Source organism: Oncorhynchus clarkii, chromosome 14 (genome assembly GCF_045791955.1).
Source record: "Oncorhynchus clarkii lewisi isolate Uvic-CL-2024 chromosome 14, UVic_Ocla_1.0, whole genome shotgun sequence".
NCBI classification, from domain to species: Eukaryota; Metazoa; Chordata; class Actinopteri; order Salmoniformes; family Salmonidae; genus Oncorhynchus; species Oncorhynchus clarkii.
This window is the reverse complement of record NC_092160.1, coordinates 8,437,713-8,460,404: the sequence shown is the minus strand read 5'-3', so window position 1 is coordinate 8,460,404 and position 22,692 is coordinate 8,437,713. Positions and strand designations below refer to the sequence as shown.

The 22,692-nt window shown below is 42.5% G+C and overlaps 1 protein-coding gene across 2 annotated transcripts in view; it reads left to right on the top strand.

The window, feature by feature from the left end:
• The window catches only part of LOC139366218 (BCL6 corepressor-like 1), a 48,603-nt gene that overhangs the window by 19,450 nt on the left and 6,461 nt on the right, over positions 1-22,692 (top strand). For both annotated transcript variants that reach the window (XM_071103448.1, XM_071103449.1), the window contains 2 exons: positions 19,549-19,639; positions 19,767-22,442. In XM_071103448.1, coding sequence (XP_070959549.1) covers positions 19,549-19,639; positions 19,767-22,442 — 2,767 coding nt within the window. The remainder of the gene's footprint in view (positions 1-19,548; positions 19,640-19,766; positions 22,443-22,692) is intronic.

The following is a 22,692-nucleotide window of genomic DNA, read 5'->3' as shown; positions in this document are numbered from 1 at the left end:
ATCGGTCCATATATACCCAAAATAGCTTTCTATGGAAGCTGTGTAATTCAGAAAAAAACATCGTTTTAAAACGCAGCGTCATTTTTTTAAATTAAAAAGTCGACGATAAACTTTCACAAAACACTTCGAAATACTTTTGTAATCCAACTTTAGGTATTAGTAAACGTTTATAATCTATCAAAATGATTACAGGGCGATGTGTATTCAATAGCTCCTCGTCTTCAAATCAATGGCTGCCAATGTGCACTTCACAACATCCTGGCGGAGAAATTGAATCCAGTTAGTTGGATTTACCAACAAAAAAGTCCCTGGAAAATGACGACAATGGCGACATCGTGTGGTATCTGTAGGAATTGCATGCAGGTCCATAATTAATTTTGTGCCCTTTTAACAACCCATGAAAGTGACACATGGAAATTATTTTTAGCTTTCAGAGAGCAGTTTTTCTTGCGCTTTTCGATGAAACACACGATCTGTTATAGTCACAGCCGTGATTTAACCAGTTTTAGAAACTTCAGTGTTTTCTATCCACACATACTAATCATATGCATATACTATATTCCTGGCATGAGTAGCAGGACGCTGAAAAGTTGCGTGATTTTTAACAGAATGTTCGAAAAAGGAGGGGGTAGACTTCCTTTATTTAACTAGGCAAGTCAGTTAACCTCTCTAGGTTATGTGGGACGCTAGCGTCCCACCTGGCCAACATCCAGTGAGATTGCAGAGCGCCAAATTCAAATACAGAAATACTCATTATAAAAATTCAGAAAAGATACAACTATTTTACATAGGTTTAAAGATGAACTTATTGTGAATCCAACCACGGTGTCAGATTTCAAAAATGCTTTACGGCGAAAGCATACCTTACGATTATTTGAGAACATCGCCCAGTAGACAAATCATTACAAACAATAACCAGCCAAGTAGAAGAGTTACACAAGTCAGAAACAGAGATAAAATTAATCACTTACCTTTGATGATCTTCATATGGTTGCACTCAGAAGACATTCATTTATTCAATAAATGTTCATTTTGTTCGATAAAGTCTCTTCATATCCAAAAACCTGCATTTTGTTCCCGTGTTTTCTTCAGTAATCCACAGGCTCAAACGCAGTCACAACAGGCAGACAAAAAAATCCAAATTGTATCCGTAAAGTTCATAGAAACATGTCAAACGATGTTTATATTCAATCCTCAGGTTGTTTTCAACCTAAATAATCAATAATATTTCAACCAGACAATAACGTCGTCAGTATAAAAGGTAAACAAGAAAGGCACTCTCTCGGCCGCGTGCATGAATAAGCTCTGTGACATGGCAGGGTCCACTCATTCAGACTGCTCTTACTCCCTCATTTTTCAGAATACAAGCCTGAAACCATTTCTAAAGACTGTTGACATCTAGTGGAAGGCATAGGAACTGCAATTTGAGTCCTAAGTCAATGGACACTGTAATGGCATTGAATAGAAAACTACAACAACATAAAATCCTACTTCCTGAATGGATATTTTCTCAGGTTTTCTCCTGCCAAATCAGTTCTGTTATACTCAGACACTATTTTAACGGTTTTGGAAACTTTAGAGTGTTTTCTATCCAAATCTACCAATTATATGCATATCATATCTTCTAGGCAGTTTAATTTGGGCACGCTTTTCATCCAAAATTCCAAATGCTGGCCCCTACCCTAGAGAAGTTAAGAACAAATTCTTATTTACAATGATGGCCTTGTGTTCAGGACAATTTTCTTTTCAGTATTACTTTAGTGCCTTGTTGGAAACAGGATGCATGTTTTGGAATATTTGTATCATGTACAGGCTTCCTTCTTTTCACTGTCAATTAGCTGAGTTAAGAAGGACACCTGTATCTTTGTAGTGATAACTTCACCATGTTCAAAGGGATATTCAATGTCTGCTTTTTTACATTTTTGCCCTTCTTTGCGAGGCATTGGAAAACCTCCCTAGTCGGGGTTTAATCTGTGTTTGAAATTCACTGCTCGACTGAGGGACCTTACAGATAATTATATGTTTGGGGTACAGAGATGATGTAGTCATTCAAAAATCATTATTGCACACAGAGTGAGTCAATGCAATTCATGTGACTTGTTAAGCACATTTCTACTCCTGAACTTATTTAGACATGCAATAGCAAATGGGTTGAATACTTTCGGCTTTTCAATTTTCATTCATTTGTAAAACTTTCGTAAAACATAATTCCACTTTGACATTAATGAGGTATTGTGTCTAGGCCAGTGACAAAAAATATAAATTGAATTCATTTTAAATTCAGGCTGTAACACAACAAAATGTGGTAAAAGTCAGGGGTGTGAATACTTTCTTTTAACATTAGCCTAAGAAGAAGATGACAAAGGTTAAGACAAGAGGATTTTAATATTGCATAACTCTTTGAAACAATGGGACCAGCTATGCTAGTTTGCAACGGCGCTGGTCATAGCAACAGCGCTGGTAGTTAGCAACGGCACAAGTAGTTAGCAACGGCACAAGTAGTTAGCAACGGCACCAGTAGTTAGCAACGGCACTAGTAGTTAGCAACGCCGCTGGTCTCATAAATTTGTTTATTTTTCGAAAAGCTTCCATATGGAATCATAACTTGTCTTAACCTTTGTTATCTTCAACCTAGACGTTAGCTAGCTTATGCTAGAAGCTATCTAGCTAGCAATTGCTGTAAAGTCACCAGAATGATTTGAAATAACGATTGAGGTAGTCGATTGAGGTATGTTATCTAGCTAAACAATTAGCTCATTTAAATAACTATAACTAAAAGGTTAACTTACCCGTTTGTTTCTGTCCAGTGGCACAATAAGTGGCAATGGGTTTTGCAGAGAGTTGCTGTCCCCCGGTATCCGACTGTTGGGGTTTGATTACAAATGCCTGTCATGAGATTAATTGACTTGTACCCAACCTGTTGAGTTACTGCTAAAACAACCCAACAAGCAGGAAATAACCCCCAAAAATGACCCAACATCAGTAACCATTCTATCGGATTGTGGAAATAATGTTTTTTTGCTGTGTACGTCTATTGTGCCTCAATGAAAGGGCCAGGTTGTCATGCGTTTCAAATGATGAAATATACTGCATCTCTAAAATGACCCTTTTCTTGCATCAGTACTCTTGAGTGATGTCAAAAACTTAAACATAGGTCTACAGTACCTTCGGAAAGTATTCAGACCCCTTGATTTTTTCCACATTTTGTTACATTACAGCCGTATCCTAAAATTGATTAAAACTACATTTTTCATCAACAATCTACACATAATACAATTTTTTAAAAACAGATACCTTATTTACATAACTATTCAGACCCTTTGCTATGAACTTGAAATAGAGCTCAGGTACAACCTATTTCCATTGATCATCCTTGAGATGTTTCTACAACTTCATTGTAGTCCACCTGTGGTAAATTCAATTGATTGGACATGATTTGGAAAGGCACACACCTGTCTATATAAAGGTCCCACAGTTGACAGTGTATGTAAGAGCAAAAATCATGCCATGAGGTCGAAGGAATTGTCCGTAGAGCTACGAAACAGGATTGTGTCTGTCGGGGCACAAATCTGAGGAAGGGTACCAAAACATTTCTGCAGTATTGAAGGTCTCGAAGAACACAGTGGCCTCCATCATTATTAAATGGAAGAAGTTTGGAACCACCAAGACTCTTCCCAGAGCTGGCCGCCCGGCCAAACTGAGCAATCGGGGGAGAAGGGCCTTGGTCAGGGGGGTGACAGAGAACCCGATGGTTACTCTGACAGAACTCTAGAGTTCCTCTTTGGAGATTTGAAAATCTTCCAGAAGGACAACCATCTCTGCAGCACTCCACCAATCAGGCCTTTATGGTAGAGTGGCCAGATGGAAGCCACTCATCAGTAAAAGGCGCATGATAGCCCGCTTGGAGTTTGCCAAAAGGCACCTAAAGACTCTCAGACCATGAGAAACAATATTGTCTGGTCTGATGAAACCAAGATTTAACTATTTCGCCTGATTGCCAAGCATCACGTCAGACTTGGGCAAAGGCTCACCTTCAAAAAGGACAACAACCCTAAGCACACAGCCAAGACAACGCAGTAGTGGCTCCAGGGCTGTCCTTGAGTGGCCTAGCCAGAGCCCGGACTTGAACCCGATCGGACATCTCTGAAGAGACCTGAAAATAGCTGTGCAGCGACGCTCCCCATCCAACCTGACAGAGCTTGAGATGATCTGCAGAGAGGAATGGGAGAAACTCCCCAAATACAGGTGTGCCAAGCTTGTAGTGTCATACCCAAGAAGACTCAAGGCTGTAGTCCTGTCAAAGGTGCTTCAACAAAGTACTGAGTAAAGGGTCTTAATACTTATGTAAATGTGATATTTCCGGAGTTTTTTATATATACATTTGCAAACATTTCTAAAAACCTGTTTTTGCTTTGTCATTGTGGAGTATTGTGTGTAGATCGATGAGGGGAAAAAAATATTAAATACATTTTAGAATAATGCTGGAACGTAACAAAATGTTGAAAAAGACGAGGGGTCTGAATACTTTCCGAATGCACTGTATATCTAATGCATAGTTTTCATTGACTCCACACATTAATGATACAACTGGGAAAGTTAGATGAGATGTAAAGAAAGGTAAGGACGTGGAGGTTGAGTTCACCGTTTATATTTTGAATTTGCCCTGAGGTTTCAGTCAGGAAGCAGTATACATTCATTTGAACCATTCATCCTCAGAAATTGATTTTAATCAGAATGTTCTAACAGTTAAAACTGTCTGCACAGTGATAAGAAGATGAAGAAATGAATTACCATGCAAGAGGGGTCAAGGACGGGTTTAGGGCCTATATGCTGTCCTGTGACTATATGAATGAGTTTGAGCAGGAAGAGAGGTGGAGGAGTTGGGAGGACAGCGAAGGTCAATTTGAGAGGGCCCAGTTAAAATAACCATACAGAAAACAGTACCAAGTGATGTAGGGTAGACAGATGTGGGGTGCGAGGTAGAGAATGACTGATAATCGTCCGAGCCAATATATCGGGCCATATTGGCCTTTTCTAGCCCTGCTGCTATGCCAGCCGCCACTCACTGCCTGAGCTACGAGCACTGTACAATGCAGAGGAATATCTAGCTGGGAAAATCAGCAGCAAGCTAGCTCATTCTCTAACAGAAAGGTGCAGTATTAAGGAATTGATAAATTAACACGGTGACAAAAATCTAACTCCTGTTGAAAATATTAGTTTACTTAATTCACTAATAATAAGGCTTGTGTCAACGTGCCTGGACATGCATGCAATAAGCAAGCTAGCTAAGCATGTAGCTATGTGACCTGTTAGAAATATTATGATAAGTAATCCTTTCATCTGTGGTGTTAGCTATCTAGCTGTATTATCTACTATGCTAGCTAGCTGGCTAGATAAACGTGGTGCTAAAATATCAGATATGAGCTAACAGCTGGTTATCATTTTGAACATGCAGCGTTTTTGGCAACGAGCCATCTGACTTGGGGTGCAACGTTAGCTATTTACTGGTGTGCAGCCACAGTTGTACCCGTCAATTGACAATTGATAGTCGGATTAGATGATTGTCGTAATAGAGAAAGAAGGAATTGTTTTAAACTGCCTAAATAAAGGTTGGCAATAGGTTTAGCTACCTAAGAATCTTCCTGCATGTTTATGGTCCAAGAAAGCTGTAGATCAGTGCACGTGTGTGCATTCTCACCTCTCAAACTACGGGCAGATTTGAGTCATTTAGACAGAACATGCAACGTTGTTTCATCTTTTTGCCTGCCCTCGCTCTCCTTGTTAAATATTATGCAAATGATTGGCTTGGTAGCAAATGTCGTCGCCATTGAGCTAGTTCTCATAGTAGCAGTAAACAGCACCAAGTGATATGAGCAATGGAGAGAGATATGAAGGGAATGGAGTTACAGTCTTGTTCTATCCAATCGTAGCAGTAGGATCAAGTTAAAACCTGTTTCTTAACAGATAGCTGAACTAGCCAATTGAGTTGTTTAAATTTTTGTCCTGACAGCTGAGTTGTTTAGAGATGTGTCCTGACAGTTGAAAAAAAAACTTTTCCCAGATCACGGAACATGCATCCGTGATCACAAATCATGACCTTAAGTTGGACCCATTTGTATGGGTCAGCAGTGCCTACAGTATATGATGTCCTTCCATACAGGCGTGACATGCTGGAGTGACACATTGGGGCGGCAGGTAGCCTGGCGGGTAGGAGCGTTGGGCCAATAACCAAAAGGTTGCTGGATTGAATCCCCAAGCTGACAAGGTAAAAATATGTCGTTCTGCCCCTGATCAAGGAAGTTAACCCACTGTTCCCCGGGCGTGTCGATTAAGGCAGCCCCCACACCTCTCTGATTCAGAGGGGAAGACACGTTTCAGTTGAATGCATTCAGTTGTACATCTGACTAGGTATCCCCCTTTCCCTTATATGCAAATGTTGTTGATCAGTAAGCTAACATCAGTCCCAAATGGAAGGCATAATTTAACAGATGTTATTGCGGGTGTAGCGAAATACTTGTGTTCCTAGCTCCAACAGATTGTTAATCATCTAGCACAATAGACTCCACTGATCAGCCAAAACAAGCTCAATAACTCAATGCATGCACACACTTCTAATGAATATGCTTTTACCTGTATTGTGAATAGACCTAGGCCATCTTAATTTACACAGTTTATCAATAGATCTACCATTCAAATAAAAGTATTACCATTATGTTGTAATGTAATTAGATTGTTTTTACCAAAGTCAAATGTATTGTTTGATTTAAAAAAATAAAAAAAAATCACATTTATTGATATTGAATATTGGCTTAAAATAACGGTCATTGACCTCCTTGACCCCCAAAAATCGTTATTGGCATCGGCACAAAAAAATCTGTATCGGTCTTTCTCTAGTGTGAGGTGGGGAAATGGTTGCCTGGCTACCCAAACTCCTTGCTTTGGCCAAACGCTACTCCACGCCCACAAACAATAGTTTCTTCCCCGCAATGAGTCTGGATCTCAGTACCTCCCCAACAATTTCTAGAAACACATTCTAACCATTCTGATTGGTCCCAGAAACCGATGGGTTGGGCTAGAGCCAGAACACACATGGATAAAGCGGCGTTTTGAAAATGTGTCATTGGCTTTGAACTACAGAATGGCGCCGGAGGGGATGGCCACCATTTTACGGGCTCCTGACCAATCATGCTATTTTGTGTGTTTTTTTGTGCTGATCTTAACGTTTCATATGATCGAAAATAGCTTCTGGACATCAAAACAGTGATTACTAACCTAGTTTTGGATGAGGAATGCAATTTCATCGAATCAGAGGTAAAGGACATGATGCTCATCCCAGACCAGGCCCAAATTCCTGTCACTCTGAGGAGGAGGAGGAGGGGCCGCTATAGGGGCCAGCTTGCGGGATACCTAACAAGAATGCGACGGTGAATGGATAAGTCATCCTTACCCTCCATTCTATTGGTGAACGTGCAATCACTGGAAAATAAACAGGATGAGCTCCGTTCAAGACTATCATATCAAAGGGATCTGAATAACTGTAATATCCTATGTTTCACAAGGACTACATGTTTTTTCTGTACATCGACAGATCAGAACAGCTGCGTCTGGTAAGGTGAGGGGAGGGGGTGTGTGTTGTCAACAACAGTTGGTGCGCAATCTCTAATTTTAAAGTCTCGAGGTTCTGCTTGTCTGAGTTAGAATACCTCTCATTATAAACAGTAGACCACATTATTTACCAAGAGAGTTTTCATTTATATTTTTCATAGTGGTCTATTTACCACCACAGACCAATGCTGGCCCTAAGACCACACTCAACGAGCTGTATGAGGCCATAAGCAAACAAGAAAATGCTCAGCCAGATTAGAAGCTCCCTAATGGCCCGGGGATTTTAATGCAGGAAAACTGACATTTCTACCAGCATGTCTCCTGTGCAACTAGAGGCGAGAAAAAAAACTCTAGATCACCTCTACTCTACACACAGAGACGTATGCAAAGACCTCCCTTGCCCTCCATTTGGCAAATCTGACCATAACTACATCCTCTTAATTACTGCTTACAAACAAATACTCAAACTGGAAGTACCAGTGATGTGCTCAATACCGAAGTCATCCGCTGAAGTGGACTCTAAGCTACAGGACTGTTTTGCTAGCACAGATTGGAATATGTTCAGACATTCATCCGATGGCATTGAGGAGTTTACCACATCAGTCAACGGCTTCATTAATAAGTGCATCGACAACATAGTCCCCACAGTGACCGTACCCAAACCAAAAGCCATGGATTACAGGAAACATCCGAACTGAGCTAAAGGCTGGAGATGCCGCTTTCAAGGAGCGGGACAGAAATACGAAAACTTACAAGAAATTCTGCTACGTCCTCCAATGAACCATCAAACAGGCAAAGTGTCAATACAGGACTAGGATCAAATCCTACTACACCGGCTCTGACGCTCGTCGGATGTGGCAAGACTTGCAAACTATTACGGATTACAAAGGCAAACCCAGCTGCGAGCTGCCTAGTGACGCAAGCCTACCAGATGAGCTAAATGCCTTCTATGCTTGCTTCGAGGCATTCAACACTGAGCCATGCATGAGAGCACCAGCTGTTCTGGATAACTATGTGACCACGCTCTTCGTAGCCGATATGAGTAAGACCTTTAAACAGGTTAACATTCACAAGGCCAGAGGGCCAGACGGGTTAAAAGGACTTGCGCTGACAAGCTGGCAAGTGTCTTCACTAACATTTTCAACCTCTCCTTGATCCTAATACCCATATGTTTCAAGCAGACCACCATAGTCGATGTGCCCAAGAGCGCCGAGGTAACCTGTCTAAATGACTATCGCCCCGTAGCAATTGAATCTGTAGCCATAAAATGCTTTGAAAGGCTGGTCATGGCTCACATCAACACCTTCATCCCAGACACCCTGGACCCACTCCAATTTGCATACCGCCCCAACAGATCCACAGATGACTCAATCTCTATTGCACTCCACACTGCCTTTTCCCATCTGGACAAAAGTAAAAATCTACGTAAGAATGCTGTTCATTCGCTACAGCTCAGCGTTCAACACCATTGTGCCCTCCAAGCTCATTACTAAGCTAAGGACCCTGGGATTAAACACCTCGCTCTGCAGTTGGATAATGGACTTTCTGACGGGTCACCCCCAGGTGGTGAGAGTAGGCAAAAACACACGGAGGGCCTAGCACGCTCCCATTCACATCGACGGGGCTGTAGTGGAGACAGTCGAGAGCTTCAAGTTCCTCTGTGTCCACATCACTAAGGACCTATCAAGGTCCAAACACACCAACATGTCCAAACACAGAGGGCACGTCAACGCCTCTTCCCCCTCAGGAGGCTGAAAATATTTGGCATGGGCCCTAAGATCCTCAAAAAGTTATACAGATGCACAATTGAAAGCATCTTGACTGGCTGCATCACCGCTTGCTATGGAAACTACTCAGCATCCGACCGCAAGGCGCTACAGAGGGTCCTGCGTACAGCCTATTGCATCACTAGGTCCGTTTTCCCAGTCATCCAGGACCTCTATACCAGGCGGTGTCCAGGGAAGGCCCTAAATTATGTCAAATATACCGCACAGCAAGCGGTACCGGAGCCCCAAGTCTGGGACCAAAAAGCTCCTGAACAGCTTCTATCGCAAAGCCATAAGACTGCTGAACAGTTAAACAAATGGCTACTCAGACTTTCTGCTTTTTACCCCTACCTACATGTACATAGTACTTCAATCAATCAAGCAATCACCAAACCAACATGTACATACTGTATTACCTCAATCAATCACCCCAACTACCTCGTACCCCAGTACACTGACTTGGTCCCGGTACTCCTTGTATATAGCCTCGTTATTGTTATTTTATTGTCACCACAAACGACTTCAACGATGGCAGTCTCAGACTTGAGTATGTAGCGAACATAGAGCAGCAGAATAATTCAGTTTGAGTCGTCAGACAAGGGAAATTATGCATTTCTGAATATCAGTAAATTATGATTGTGATTGGGGAGGGGATTGAAATTGAAGATGTCTGGAATAGGGCAAACAGGGTTGAATTCAGAGCAGTGATGGAGGTCAGTGTTAAGATGTATGTTTGAGGTACACGGTGATTGGAGGCCTGGTTGTCAAGAGTGTGTAAACTTTATTTAACTAGGCAAGTCAGTTAAGAACAAATTCTTATTTACAATGACGGCCTACCCCGGCCAAACCTGGACAACACTGGGCCAATTGCGCGCCGCCTATGGGACTCCCAATCACAGCCAGATGTGATACAGCCTGGATTCAAACCAGGGACTGTATTGACAACTCTTGCACTGAGATGCAGTGCCTTAGACCGCTGTGCCACTCAGGAGACAGGTGAAAGAGAGGCATTGGGGCAATGTGTACTGTCAAGTAGTGTAAGCAGGGTATGTATAACTTGACCTCAAGGGGTGAGAATATAATGTGGTCATATCAATCTTAATTATTTTTGTGAAAATGTAATGTTTCATACTGTTTAGGAAAGTCTGTCCAAATACATTTCTGCCACAATCAGCAAGGCTATGCCTATTGGCCATACATCAAACCCATAAAGCCTACTGTAATTTCATATGATAATGATGGGTACACAATTAGAGCTGGGAAGATAAACCGAAAATGATCGATACAGACCAATACCGAACACCTATCGCAGGCATTTTGCTGATATCATTCATTACAACATGTAGCCTATACTAGAGAAATGTGAAGTTAGAATTAAATAGGTTTGCTAATATGGGTGGTTGTTAATGGGACAAGTAATTGATGGCTAAAACCATCAAAATAGTAATTGTAGTTTAAAGGATAATTATTTGTTTTTAAAGGATGTGCAGATTAATGTTATACACTTATCTTTCTATTTATCGTTATTGCATCTATTCAGGCAATTTATTGCGATATGGATTGTTGCTCTAGACTCCATAACATAACTAACTACACAGTGAAATTTGAGTATTTTCTCTTCACAGACCAGCCAAGATCTTGGTCCCTCGTGTTAATTCGCTGCTCTAGAACTAATACCTCACTCTTTTTTGTTTGCCTGCTTTAGTCCATAAATACAACCATCATCCGTAGGGGTACTTCCATTTATTGGATTATATATTATTGTTATTCGTGCATTCATTCAATATAACTCGGTGTCTTTATGATGAAAATGTCCATTTTCACTTTGTTAATTCGGTAAGCTTTTTCAGTTTAGCGCACCGTTGCGATCCCCCTTTCCCCTTGAGCGGCTGGTGTACTGCGTTGCATGCTGGTACCTGTAGTCCTTACTCCTCCCACTGCGTGCTATGTATCGTTTGGGCGTGGATAGCCAAACACTACAAGTCCCAGACTATCAGTCCACCTTCTTGCCCCTCTCTCCCACCAGACCGTAGACCGAGATACTGTACGGACTGTCTTGACGAACACCCCCCCCCCCCCCCGACTTTCAGAACCGAAAACCGTCGAGATTAGTGAACAGCAACCGACAAGAACGGAAGACTTGATTCTCGCTGGAGCCGTGATATATACTGTTAATTTATACCCTAGACGAACGGGTTTGTAATTGTTTGTGCCATTTGACATCGTTATCTTGCTTGCTAATTACCTTTCGAATTATTCAGTATCAGGGACGAGAAGACTCGGTTCGGGTCGGACTCTTGCATGTCTTTGAACACAGAAGCGGTTCGGTAAGGGCTGATGAAAGAGTCAAATCAACATTTTGTGTCGCACGGCCGGAGATAAATACAGTAGCCTGTCTAAACATGCTTAGCACTGTGTAATGCAGACCAGTACTGGCTTTGCGGAGACTTTGCTGCGCAGGGATCTGAAAATTGTTCGTGGTATTTTGAACATGAGTTACATTTTGTTTTCCTTATTGTGTATGGTGCACGTTACAATAGCCAACTACAAGTTACGTGTAAATTGTTGCCCTACCCTCCGTTAGTTCTGAAATACTTTTCATAAGAAAATGAGCTTAGGAAATAGTTGAAGTGTAATATATTCCTCATACAATCAATATTAGTCTATGCAATACAGTACAACGTTATATCATTACATCGTTTCTTCAGTCATGTTATTTATCAGTAAAATACGTCATGGACAGTACCTCGTGGTCTATGGAATGATTAAATAATATAGTCATTGGAGTTTGGAATGTTTATTCCGCGATATTTGGCTGTTGATTGATGTTGGCTTCATTATGTGACAGTCGTTAGGCACATAATGTATGTAAGTGCAAGTGCGGATGGACGATGTAAGTATTTGATAGGGCAAAGGATATTCTCGTGTCAGTCGTTTCGTTCTAGATATTGGAAATGCTTGCATTGTAGGCTATTGTGCTGGGTGCTATCGCATCATTCTCGCTTCAAAAATCAAGGGTGAATTTGGTTCCATTTTGATCATGTGTAGTCTGTCTTTGACAGGCTGATCACCTGAGAGGCAATAGTGTCGTCCTTGCCGATTATCATACTACAGCTCCCCAGCTCTTTGGGCGAGTGGGATGCCCGGAGTTTTAGCATGAATATGTTGGTTTTATAGAGATTAAACCAATTTCTCAATTAGTTGAAATAGTATAATAAAACGACCCCGCTCGTCGACTGTATTTTCTGCATTTTCAAATGCATAGATTTGACACTCGGATGCGTCTCTTTTGTGCATGTGTGCTCCAGGCTGCGCAGTCAGTTGACCAGGCGGACAAGTCGTCTCGAGTCAGAGGGAGATCAAGTCATCTCGAGTCAGAGGGAGATTATTTTATTCTTATTTAGACGTAGCCGAAAGACTCTATGGGATAGCCACCTCATTATAGTTGGGACAGCTGTGACTTTGTTTTACCAGCATGGTGTGCAGACTGACAGCATGAGAAATTAAACCCAAAATATATGTTTCTAAAATACGTCCTAGCATTCCAATGGGCTACTCAGTGGAGGAGACGGCGTATCTGCAGCACAAAGACAAACTAGCAATATAAGCAAGTAGCAACATGAGGTTACGCGATAATTAATGCAAAAGCCTCTCATTTTCAGTTATAGATGCTTGCAACTATATTCAGCCCATGTTTAACGATTTCAGCGGAGATATGTCGCCTACCTGGGATGTCACTCACGTTTTCCGGTACGGGTATGTTTCGCCAACTACACTGATTTCAACACCCGGCACATTCCTCTGATATTTGCTGGTGGATAGTTATACCGGACCCATTTATAGTCATCACATTTATTGTCGGGTGGGGTGGGGTGGGGTGGCTGCCTCACCTTTCCTCATTGGGTGTGTAGGTAGGGTGGATGTCTGAAAGCTTTTAACATGTTGCTTTCGGTCAGATATATTCATCAAGTTGACATTCTGTAGGAATAACGTTACTGGAAGATTTAAATGATTGTGCATGCATGTGATACCTACAGTGTCTTAGCCTGTCTGCTTAGATGTCACTGCTAATTGTTCTCTTTACTTTGGGATTTGGGCATCGTGATCAAGGGCTCAAGGCAAAGGGAAACAGAAGCTAGATGTGTATGTTGAGGCTTCTTTACTCCCGGTGCTTTGAGATATACCAACTTTACAATTAATTCTTGAGTAATAGAGTATCTCTAGTTAAGATTAAGAATGTGTATTACATTATATGGCATCATCCCCAGGTTCTCCTTGCCCCTCAGATTGATTTCTAACATGAGCTGGAAATGAGCTGAGGGTTAAGGCTGCATGAATGAGTTGGGTAGAGAGGGATTTCAAAATGATGTATCATGAAGGGTGGTGAGGAAACCATTACCCCTTCCCCCACCTGCCTACCATGTTTCTACTTCTCTCCATGGTCTCAGCCAGTCCACTCGTCTGCAGCGTGCATGGCTTGGTCAGCACTGACCACGTCCATCCGTGCAACAGTAAAGGAGAACTGTGAGAGAGATCATAAAATATGGTTTCCAAGTATCAAGCAATATGTGACAATTTCCCTGGGTGAAGAGGGCATCAACTCCTATGTTAGTATCTTTATGTCCATGCAAATAGGCCATAGTTAAATTACAAAGTATACATGTGGAGTAAGTGAAAGTTATTGGCAAATATGCCTTGTACCAATATTGGATGTTTCTTGATAATATGAATATAACATAAAATAAAACATTATATAAAGTAATATAATGTCAATTTTTTAAACTTAAACAATCAATTTACCTTCTTGGATTTTGTGACTGAGGACAGTGTGGCATCTCACCTCATCAAGCTTCTCTTTCACACAGAAAACTATTGAACAATTTCTCAATAAAAAGCGCAAAAAATCACTAAACAGTGATGTCTATCCTAGATGTGCCAACTTAACATGAGTTAATGCTACTGTTAGGAATGTATAGTAGCGTTAGCAAAGGGCTGGCTAATTCGTTCCCTAACAAGATAAGGTAACTGATATTTTGCTAACCTCTTCTATGGCAAGACTCATGACCTAAGAATGAGGCATTTGACCAGTTTCGGTGTATTGAGCCAATGACACTATGATGAAAAATCAAATCCAAATCAAATGTTATTGGTTGCGAACACATATTTAGTAGATATCGCAGGTGCAACAAAATACTTATGTTTCTAGCTCCAAAAGTGCAGTATACCTAACAATACAAAACAATACACACAGAGTCCGGAATGCAAATATATATATATACACTATATATACAAATGTATGTGGACACCCCTTCAAATTAGTGGATTCGGCTATTTCAGCCACACCCGCTGTTGACAGGTGTATAAAATCGAGCACACAGCCATGCAATCTCCATAGACAAACATTGTCAGTAGCATGGTCTTACTGAAGAGCTCATTGACTTTCAATGTGGCACCTTCATAGGATGCCTCCTTTCCAACAAGTCAGTTCGTAAAATATCTGCCCTGCTGGAGCTGCCCCTGGTCAACTAAGTGCTGTTATTGTGAAGTGGAAACGTCTAGGAGCAACAATGGCTCAGCCACGAAGTGGTGGGCCACACAAGCTCACAGAACGGGACTGCAGAGTGATGAAGAGCGTAATGCGTAAAAATCATCTGTCCTCGGTTGCAACACTCTCTACAGAGTTCCAAACTGTGTCTGGAAGCAACGTCAGCACAATAACTGTTCGTCTGGAGCTTCATGAAATGGGTTTCCATGGCCGGGCAGCCACACATAAGTCTAAGGTCACCATACGCAATGCCAAGCGTCGGCTGGAGTGGTGTAAAGCTTGCCTCCATTGGACTCTGATGCAGTGAGTGATGAATCACGCTTTACCATCTGGCAGTCTGACGGAAGAATCTGGATTTGGCGGATGCCTGGAGAACGCTTCCTGCCCTAATGCATAGTGCCAACTGTCAAGTTTGGTGGATGAGGAATAATGATCTGGGGCTGTTTTTCATGGTTCAGGCCAGGCCCCTTAGTTCCAGTGAAGGGAAATATTAACGCTACAGCATACAATGATATTCTAGACAATTCTGGGCATCCAACTTTGTGGCAACAGTTTGGGGAAGGCCTTTTCCTGTTTTAGCATGACAATTCCCCCGTGCCCAAAGCAAGGTCCATACAGAAATGATTTGTTGAGATCGGTGTGGATTAACTTGACTGGCCTGCACAGATCCCTGACCTCAACCCCATCGAGAACCTTTGGGATGAATTGGAACGCCGACTGCGAGCCAGGCCTAATTGCCCAACATCATGGGAGGGACCAACTCCATATTAATGCCCATGATTTTGGAATGAGATGTTTGACGAGCAGGTGTCCACAAACATTTGGTCATGTAGTGTATGTCCAGTACCAGTCAAAAGTTTGGACACACCTACTCATTCCAGGGTTTTTCTTTATTTTTACTATTTTCTACATTGTAGAATATTAGTGAAGGCATCAAACATATGAAATAACACATATGGAATCATGTAGTAACAAAAAAAGTGTTAAACAAATCAAAATATTTGTTACATTTGAGATTCTTCAAAGTAGCCACCCTTTGCCTTGATGACAGCTTCGCACACTCTTGGCATTCTCTTAACCAGCTTCATGAGGTAGTCACCTGGAATGCTTTTCCAACAATCTTGAAGGAGTTTGCACATATGCTGAGCACTTGTTGGCTGCTTTTCCTTCCCTCTGCTGTCCAACTCATCCCAAACCATCTCATTTGGGTTGAGGTCGGGTGATTGTGGAGGCCAGGTCATTTGATGCAGCACTCAAATAGGCCTTACACAGCCTGGAGGTGTGTTTTGGGTCATTGTCCTGTTGAAAAACAAATGATAGTCTCACTAAGATGGGATGGCATCTCACCAGATGGGATGGCGTATCACTGCAGAATGCTGTGGTAGCCATGCTGGTTAAGTGTGCCTTGAATTCTAAATAACTAACTGACTGTGTCACCAGCAAAGCACCATCACACCTCCTCCTCCATGCTTCACGGTGGGAACCACACATGTGGAGATCAACCGTTCATCTACTCTGCGTCTCACAAAGATACGGCGGCTGGAAAAAAAACTCAAATTTGGACTCATCAGACCAAAGGACAGATTTCCACTGGTCTAATGTCCATATGGCTCGTGTTTCTTGACCCAAACAAGTCTCTTCTTCTAGTAGTGGTTTATTTGCAACAATTCAACCATGAAGGCCTGATTCACGAAGTCCCCTCTGAACAGTTGATGTTGACATGTCTTTTACTTGAACTCAGTGAAGCATTTATTTGGGCTTCAATTGCCTATTTCTGAGGCTGGTAACTCTAATGAACTTGTCCTCTGCAGCAGAGGTAACTCTGGGTCTTCCTTTCCTGTGGTGGTCCTCATGAGACCCAGGCATTCATCATAACGCTTGATGGTTTTTATGACTACACTTGGGGGGAAAAAATAAAGTTCTTGACATTTTCCAGATTGATTGATCTTCTTCATGTCTTAAAGTAATGACGGCCTGTCTATTCTCTTTGCTTATTTGAGCAGGTCTTGCCATAATATGGACTTGGTCTTTTACCAAATAGGGCTATCTTCTGTGTACCAACCCTACCTTGTCACAACACAACTTTTTGGCTCAAACGCATTAAGAAGGGAAAAAAAATCCACAAATTAACTTTTAACAAGGCAAACCTGTTCATTGAAATGCATTCTATGTGACTACCTCATGAAGCTGGTTGAGAGAATGCCAAGAGTGCAAAGCTGTCATCAAGGCAAAGGGTGGCTACTTTGAAGAATCTAAAATATATTTTGATTTGTTTAACAGTTTTTTGGTTGCTACATGATTCCATATGTGTTATTTCATAGTTTTGATGATGTCTTCACTATTCTACAATGTAGAAAATAGTAAAAATAAAGAAAAACCCTTGAATGAGTATGTGTCCAAACTTTTGACTGATACTATATGTATGTATGTATGTATGTATGTATGTATGTACAGTTGAAGTCGGAAGTTTACATAAACTTAGGTTGGAGTCATTAAAACTCATTTTTCAACCCCTCCACAAATGTATTGTTAACAAACTATAGTTTTGGCAAGTCGGTTAGGACATACTTTGTGCATGACACAAGTCGTTTTTCCAACAATTGTTTACAGACAGATTATTTCACTTATAATCCACTGTATCACAATTCTAGTGGATCAGAAGTTTACATACACTAAGTTAACTGTGACTTTAAACAGCTTGGAAAATTCCAGAAAATGATGTCATGGCTTTAGAAGCTTCTGATAGGCTAATTGACATAATTTGAGTCAATTGGAGGTGTACATGTGGATGTATTTCAAGGCCTACCTTCAAACTCAGTGCCTCTTTGCATGGCATCATGGGAAAATCAAAATAAATCAGCCAAGACCTCAGAAATACAATTGTAGACCTCCACAAGAGCAATTTCCAAACACCTGAAGGTACTACATTGATCTGTACAATCAATAGTACGCAAGTATAAACACCATGGGACCACGTAGCCGCCATACCGCTCAGGAAGGAGACGCGTTCTGTCTCCTAGAGATGAACGTACTTTGGTGCGAAAAGTGCAAATCAATCCCAGAACAACAGCAAAGGACCTTGTGAAGATGCTGGAGGAAACAGGTACAAAAGTATCTATATCCACAGTAAAACGAGTCCTATATCGACATAACCTGAAAGGCCGCTCAGCAAGGAAGAAGCCACTGCTCCAAAACCGCCAAAAAAAGCCAGACTACGGTTTGAAACTGCACATGGGGACAAAGATCGTACTTTTTGGAGAAATGTCCTCTGGTCTGATGAAACAAAAATGGAACTGTTTGGCCATAATGACCATTGTTATGTTTGGTGGACAAAGGGGGAGACCTAAAAGCCGAAGAACACCATCCCATCCGTGAAGCACAGGGGTGGCATCATCATGTTGTGGGGATGCCTTGCTGCAGGAGGGACTGGTGCACTTCACAAAATAGATGGTATCATGAGGAAGGAAAAATATGTGGATATATTGAAGCAACAGCTCAAGACATCAGTCAGGAAGTTAAAGCTAAAATGGGTCTTCCAAATTGACAAAGTCCCAAGCATACTTCCAAAGTTGTGGCAAAATGGCTTAATTAAGGACAACAAAGTCCAGGTATTGAAGTGGCCATCACAAAGCCCTGACTTCAATCCAATAGAAAATTTGCGGGCAGAACTGAAAAAGCGTGTACGAGCAAGGAGGCCTACAAACCTGAACAGTTACACCAGCTCTGTCAGGAGGAATGGGCCAAAATTCACCCAACTTATTGTGGAAGGCTACCTGAAACGTTTGACCCAAGTTAAACCATTTAAAGGCGATGCTACCAAATACTAATTGAGTGTATGTAAACTTCTGACCCACTGGGAATGTGATGAAAGAAATAAAAGCTAAAATAAATCATTCTCTCTACTATTATTCTGACATTTCACATTCTTAAAATAAAGTGGGATCTTAACTGACCTAAGACCGATCATTTTTACTAGGATTAAATGTCAGAAATTGTGAAAAGCTGAGTTTAAATGTATTTGGCTAAGGTGTATGTAAACCTCCGACTTCAACTGTATGTATGTATGTATGTATGTATGTATGTATGTATGTATGTATGTATGTATGTGCGTATATCATTTTGATTTGATTTATTAGGATCTCCATGAGCCGACACCAATGGCGACAGCTAGTCTTATTGGGGTCCGACGTATAGCGAGAAAGACATTACAGACAAATACTTTACAATTTATATACATTTAAAAACGTTAACATGTAGTGTAATGGTGTGTATAGATGGTATATGAATAGGAAAGGTGAGTTCAGCGGTAGTTTTATAGAATGAGCCTAAACTACAGTATATACATATATAGTGGGTAAAACAGTACGTAAACATGATTAAAAAGTGACCCGTGTTCGATGACTATTTCCATAGGACAGCAGTCTCTAAGGTGCAGGGTGGAGCCGGCTGGTAAAAGTAGAAAATAAAAATGCAATATATGTGCAATTGTCTCTTTTTAGAACAACTGTCTTTTTCAGAACGTTTTACAAGATCAAAAAAGGTCAATGCAGTCACAACTTTGTTTCATGTTAAAGAAAAGGACAATCAGATCATCACAGATCATACTAAGTCTTCTATCTGTTTGTTCAACAGCATCGCGTCTTATACAGAGGAAGACCCCATTGCTGCAGACCTGAGGTCAACTACACCTAAGGAATGTTGTGTTAATGAAACACATATGCAGGTAATTTTTGTGCCTGAACACTGACTGAGTGAACTGTCAGCTTCACAGATGATGCAATGGTGCTTTACCTGGGAGATATTTACATGAGTAGTGAACATGGGCTTAATGTAACTTTCTTGTTATCTAGGTGGATCCCACTCCAATGAATGTAGGGGATGGAGGCACAGTGAGCAGAGAGATCAGTGCTCCGATTCAAGCATCTGCTAGCATGGTGGGAAATCCCCCTCAGACGCTGCCCCCTGAGCTCAGAGGAGATGTGCCCCTCAGTCAGCAAAACAAGACCAGCACAGCAACAGACTGTAAAATGCCAGCCAACGTCTGTTCAGACCCTAGCAACTTCACCCATTGCCCAGTGGACCCTCCCCCTCAAGAACACAACAATGCTCCAACGTCAGGCCCTCCCCTCATTAGCTCTGACAAGAGAGAAAACAAGAGGTCAGAGGTCCCCAAATCCAAGGCTGATGGTCCTAGGGTCTTTCCCACACATCATTGGCCGTGTGGTACGAAGAACAGCTCTGAGGACCCAGTTAACCCGAGCCACAGTGGTGTGACGTCCAATAAGAAACCACATGTTCAGACCCAGTCAGTGATTAGTCTTCCCGCTGGGTTTCAACGCTCAACACTGTTTAAACCAGGCCAGCCTGTTACTTTTCTTCCCTCCACTAACTTCTCATCTCCACTCTGCAAAATCACTCTTCCACCCGCATTGGGTCAGATCGCAGCATTGAGAGAAGCCACAGCCAGCCAGTTTCAGAAGGGGAGTCAACCACTAAGCGCAGCTGCTGGTGTTGCGCCACTGCTGCAGACTTATCCATATCACTTCTCAGTGGGTCAATGTCCAGCACCTCAAAAGAAAACACCCAACTCAACACCCAAACTCAAATGTAACTCGACGTCCAGTAGCAAGAGCTCCAAAGCTGGGAGAGAGCATAAATCCACTATCGCCTCAGTGGTGGCCTCTCCCACTATTGCGCTCCCAATACAGCACCCAGCATTAGGCTCTGCCGCACCAACCCGCTTCACATTGTCTCCCTCCGCTGCCATCTGCTGTGGCCCTACACTGACCAGCATCACCACTCAGGGCAGGCTGCTGAACTATGTGGAGAAAGACCTTACGCACCGCAGTGCAGACAAGACATCCGTAGGCTTTCTAAAACTGAAAGCTCCATCTGCTGCTGATGACCATGCAGTTGCATGCCCGACTGAAGCAAGAGATGTGCCCCTCGACCTGTCCGCCAAGTCGAAGCGTCCAAAAACGGTCAAAGACCCTCCAAACACGGTTGCCACCACAGAGCATCTCCATAACAAAGCACGTCAGAAAGTAGCCCTCCATCCAAAGAGGCCCCATACTGCCACGTATGGCTCTGCCGCGCCATACCCCATCCTACCCAACACCCAGCGAAATGGGACTCTAAAGCAGGCTAGTAGGCCCCTAACTCATCAGGGTTTGGAACCCAACTCATCCTGGGTCAAAGGTTCCTCTCAAGCCCCCATTAATAACCTCCCAGGAACCTATGTAGGTGTGGCCAGCCCCATACTTGCTTCCACCCTGCGTAGCAAAGATGGGAAGGGGTCCTTTGAGGACGAGTTCCAGACTTTCGCTAGACAGGAGACTATCTCTATCATTGACCAAGGGGAACACCTGGCCTCAAGGGGAAAGAAGGCATCATTCATGACTAAGGGCAACCAGCATGTATATGGTATCAAGCACCCTAACAGTACCAGCCCAGCTGTAACACAAAACTGTCCCTCTAAGGGGGCTTTCGCCACAGCTCTGCCCGGCTCTGCCAACTCACACTCTCATCAGAAATCTGGAAGTGTCAAAGCAGCAATCCCATACTCCCTCACTGTCCTCAAGCCGTTATGGCAGCGACCAGCACTTCTTCCTCACCAAGGTGCTTCTGTTCAGAGAAAGGTCATTCAAGGGACTCCCAAGGTCATTCAAGGGACTCCCAAGGTCAAGGGGGCCACAGGTTCAGATGGTCCCACATTTCAGGGTACCCATCAAAGCCCGTCCAGAATGGAAGCTGAAAAGTGGGACAGAACCAAGTCCCCCCTGTCCAACCTTGAGTCCATAGTGAAGCAGAAAGCTCTAGAGACCACTGCATTGACTAGCGAGGGATACTCCCATCTAGCACCTGTGGCATCCAGAAAGCCTGAAGTGGTGAGCTCCCACACTGCGGGCCAGGACATATTGTTACATCAGACTGCTGCTTTTGGATGCCCACCTATCAGATCTGTGGAGACCAACGAGACACTTTCCTTTCAAGGGGATTCCACACAAGTTATGAACAAACTTGAGAAAACAAGTGTCTCTGAGTCCAAAGAAAAGAGTACTGAGAAACATATTAAACTGGGGGAGCAGGCAGGTGGCAAAGAGATACAGGTCTCTGCAAACAGCACCAGCCACCCCCATGCCTTTAGAAGCGGTGGTTCAGCTAACAGAAACAGGATGGACAGCAAATTGGCCCAGGAGTTGGAGGGAGGAACGATGAAGGAGGAGAATATGGCCCCTGCTGGTCTCGCTCCCCGTGCTAAATTGGAGGGGATTGCCCTATCCATCCTCACTGGGCATTGTGCAGGGGTAGCCGAGGTGGAGAAGACAAATGGAATTAAAGAGGAGTCTCCCACCAAAGCAAAAGCTGCCATCAGCAAACAGAAGAAGCCCCCTAGTCCAAGGAAGCCGGCAAAGGAGAAGTCTGCGGCGCCAGTGAAGAAAAAGCACGACCAGGAAGCCACTCCAGTGAAGAAAAAGCACGACCAGGAAGCCACTCCAGTGAAGAAAGAACCAAGTCCCAAAAAGGTAAGTTGCTATTCTGCTGTTTCGCATATTTAGAATTCCATTTAGATGAGTTGCTTTGATTATGTGTTGTTTTCAATGGCATGATTGTCTTTTGTTGGCTGAACAAAGAAAGAAAAACCACTACATTCACACACTTGACTCATCCGCATTTATAACATCATTGAAAAATATCTGTGAAATATCAACCGCGCGTCAAAACATACCTACTTGTGTTATTGCATTAGGATTCAAGTATACTGATTTGAAATAC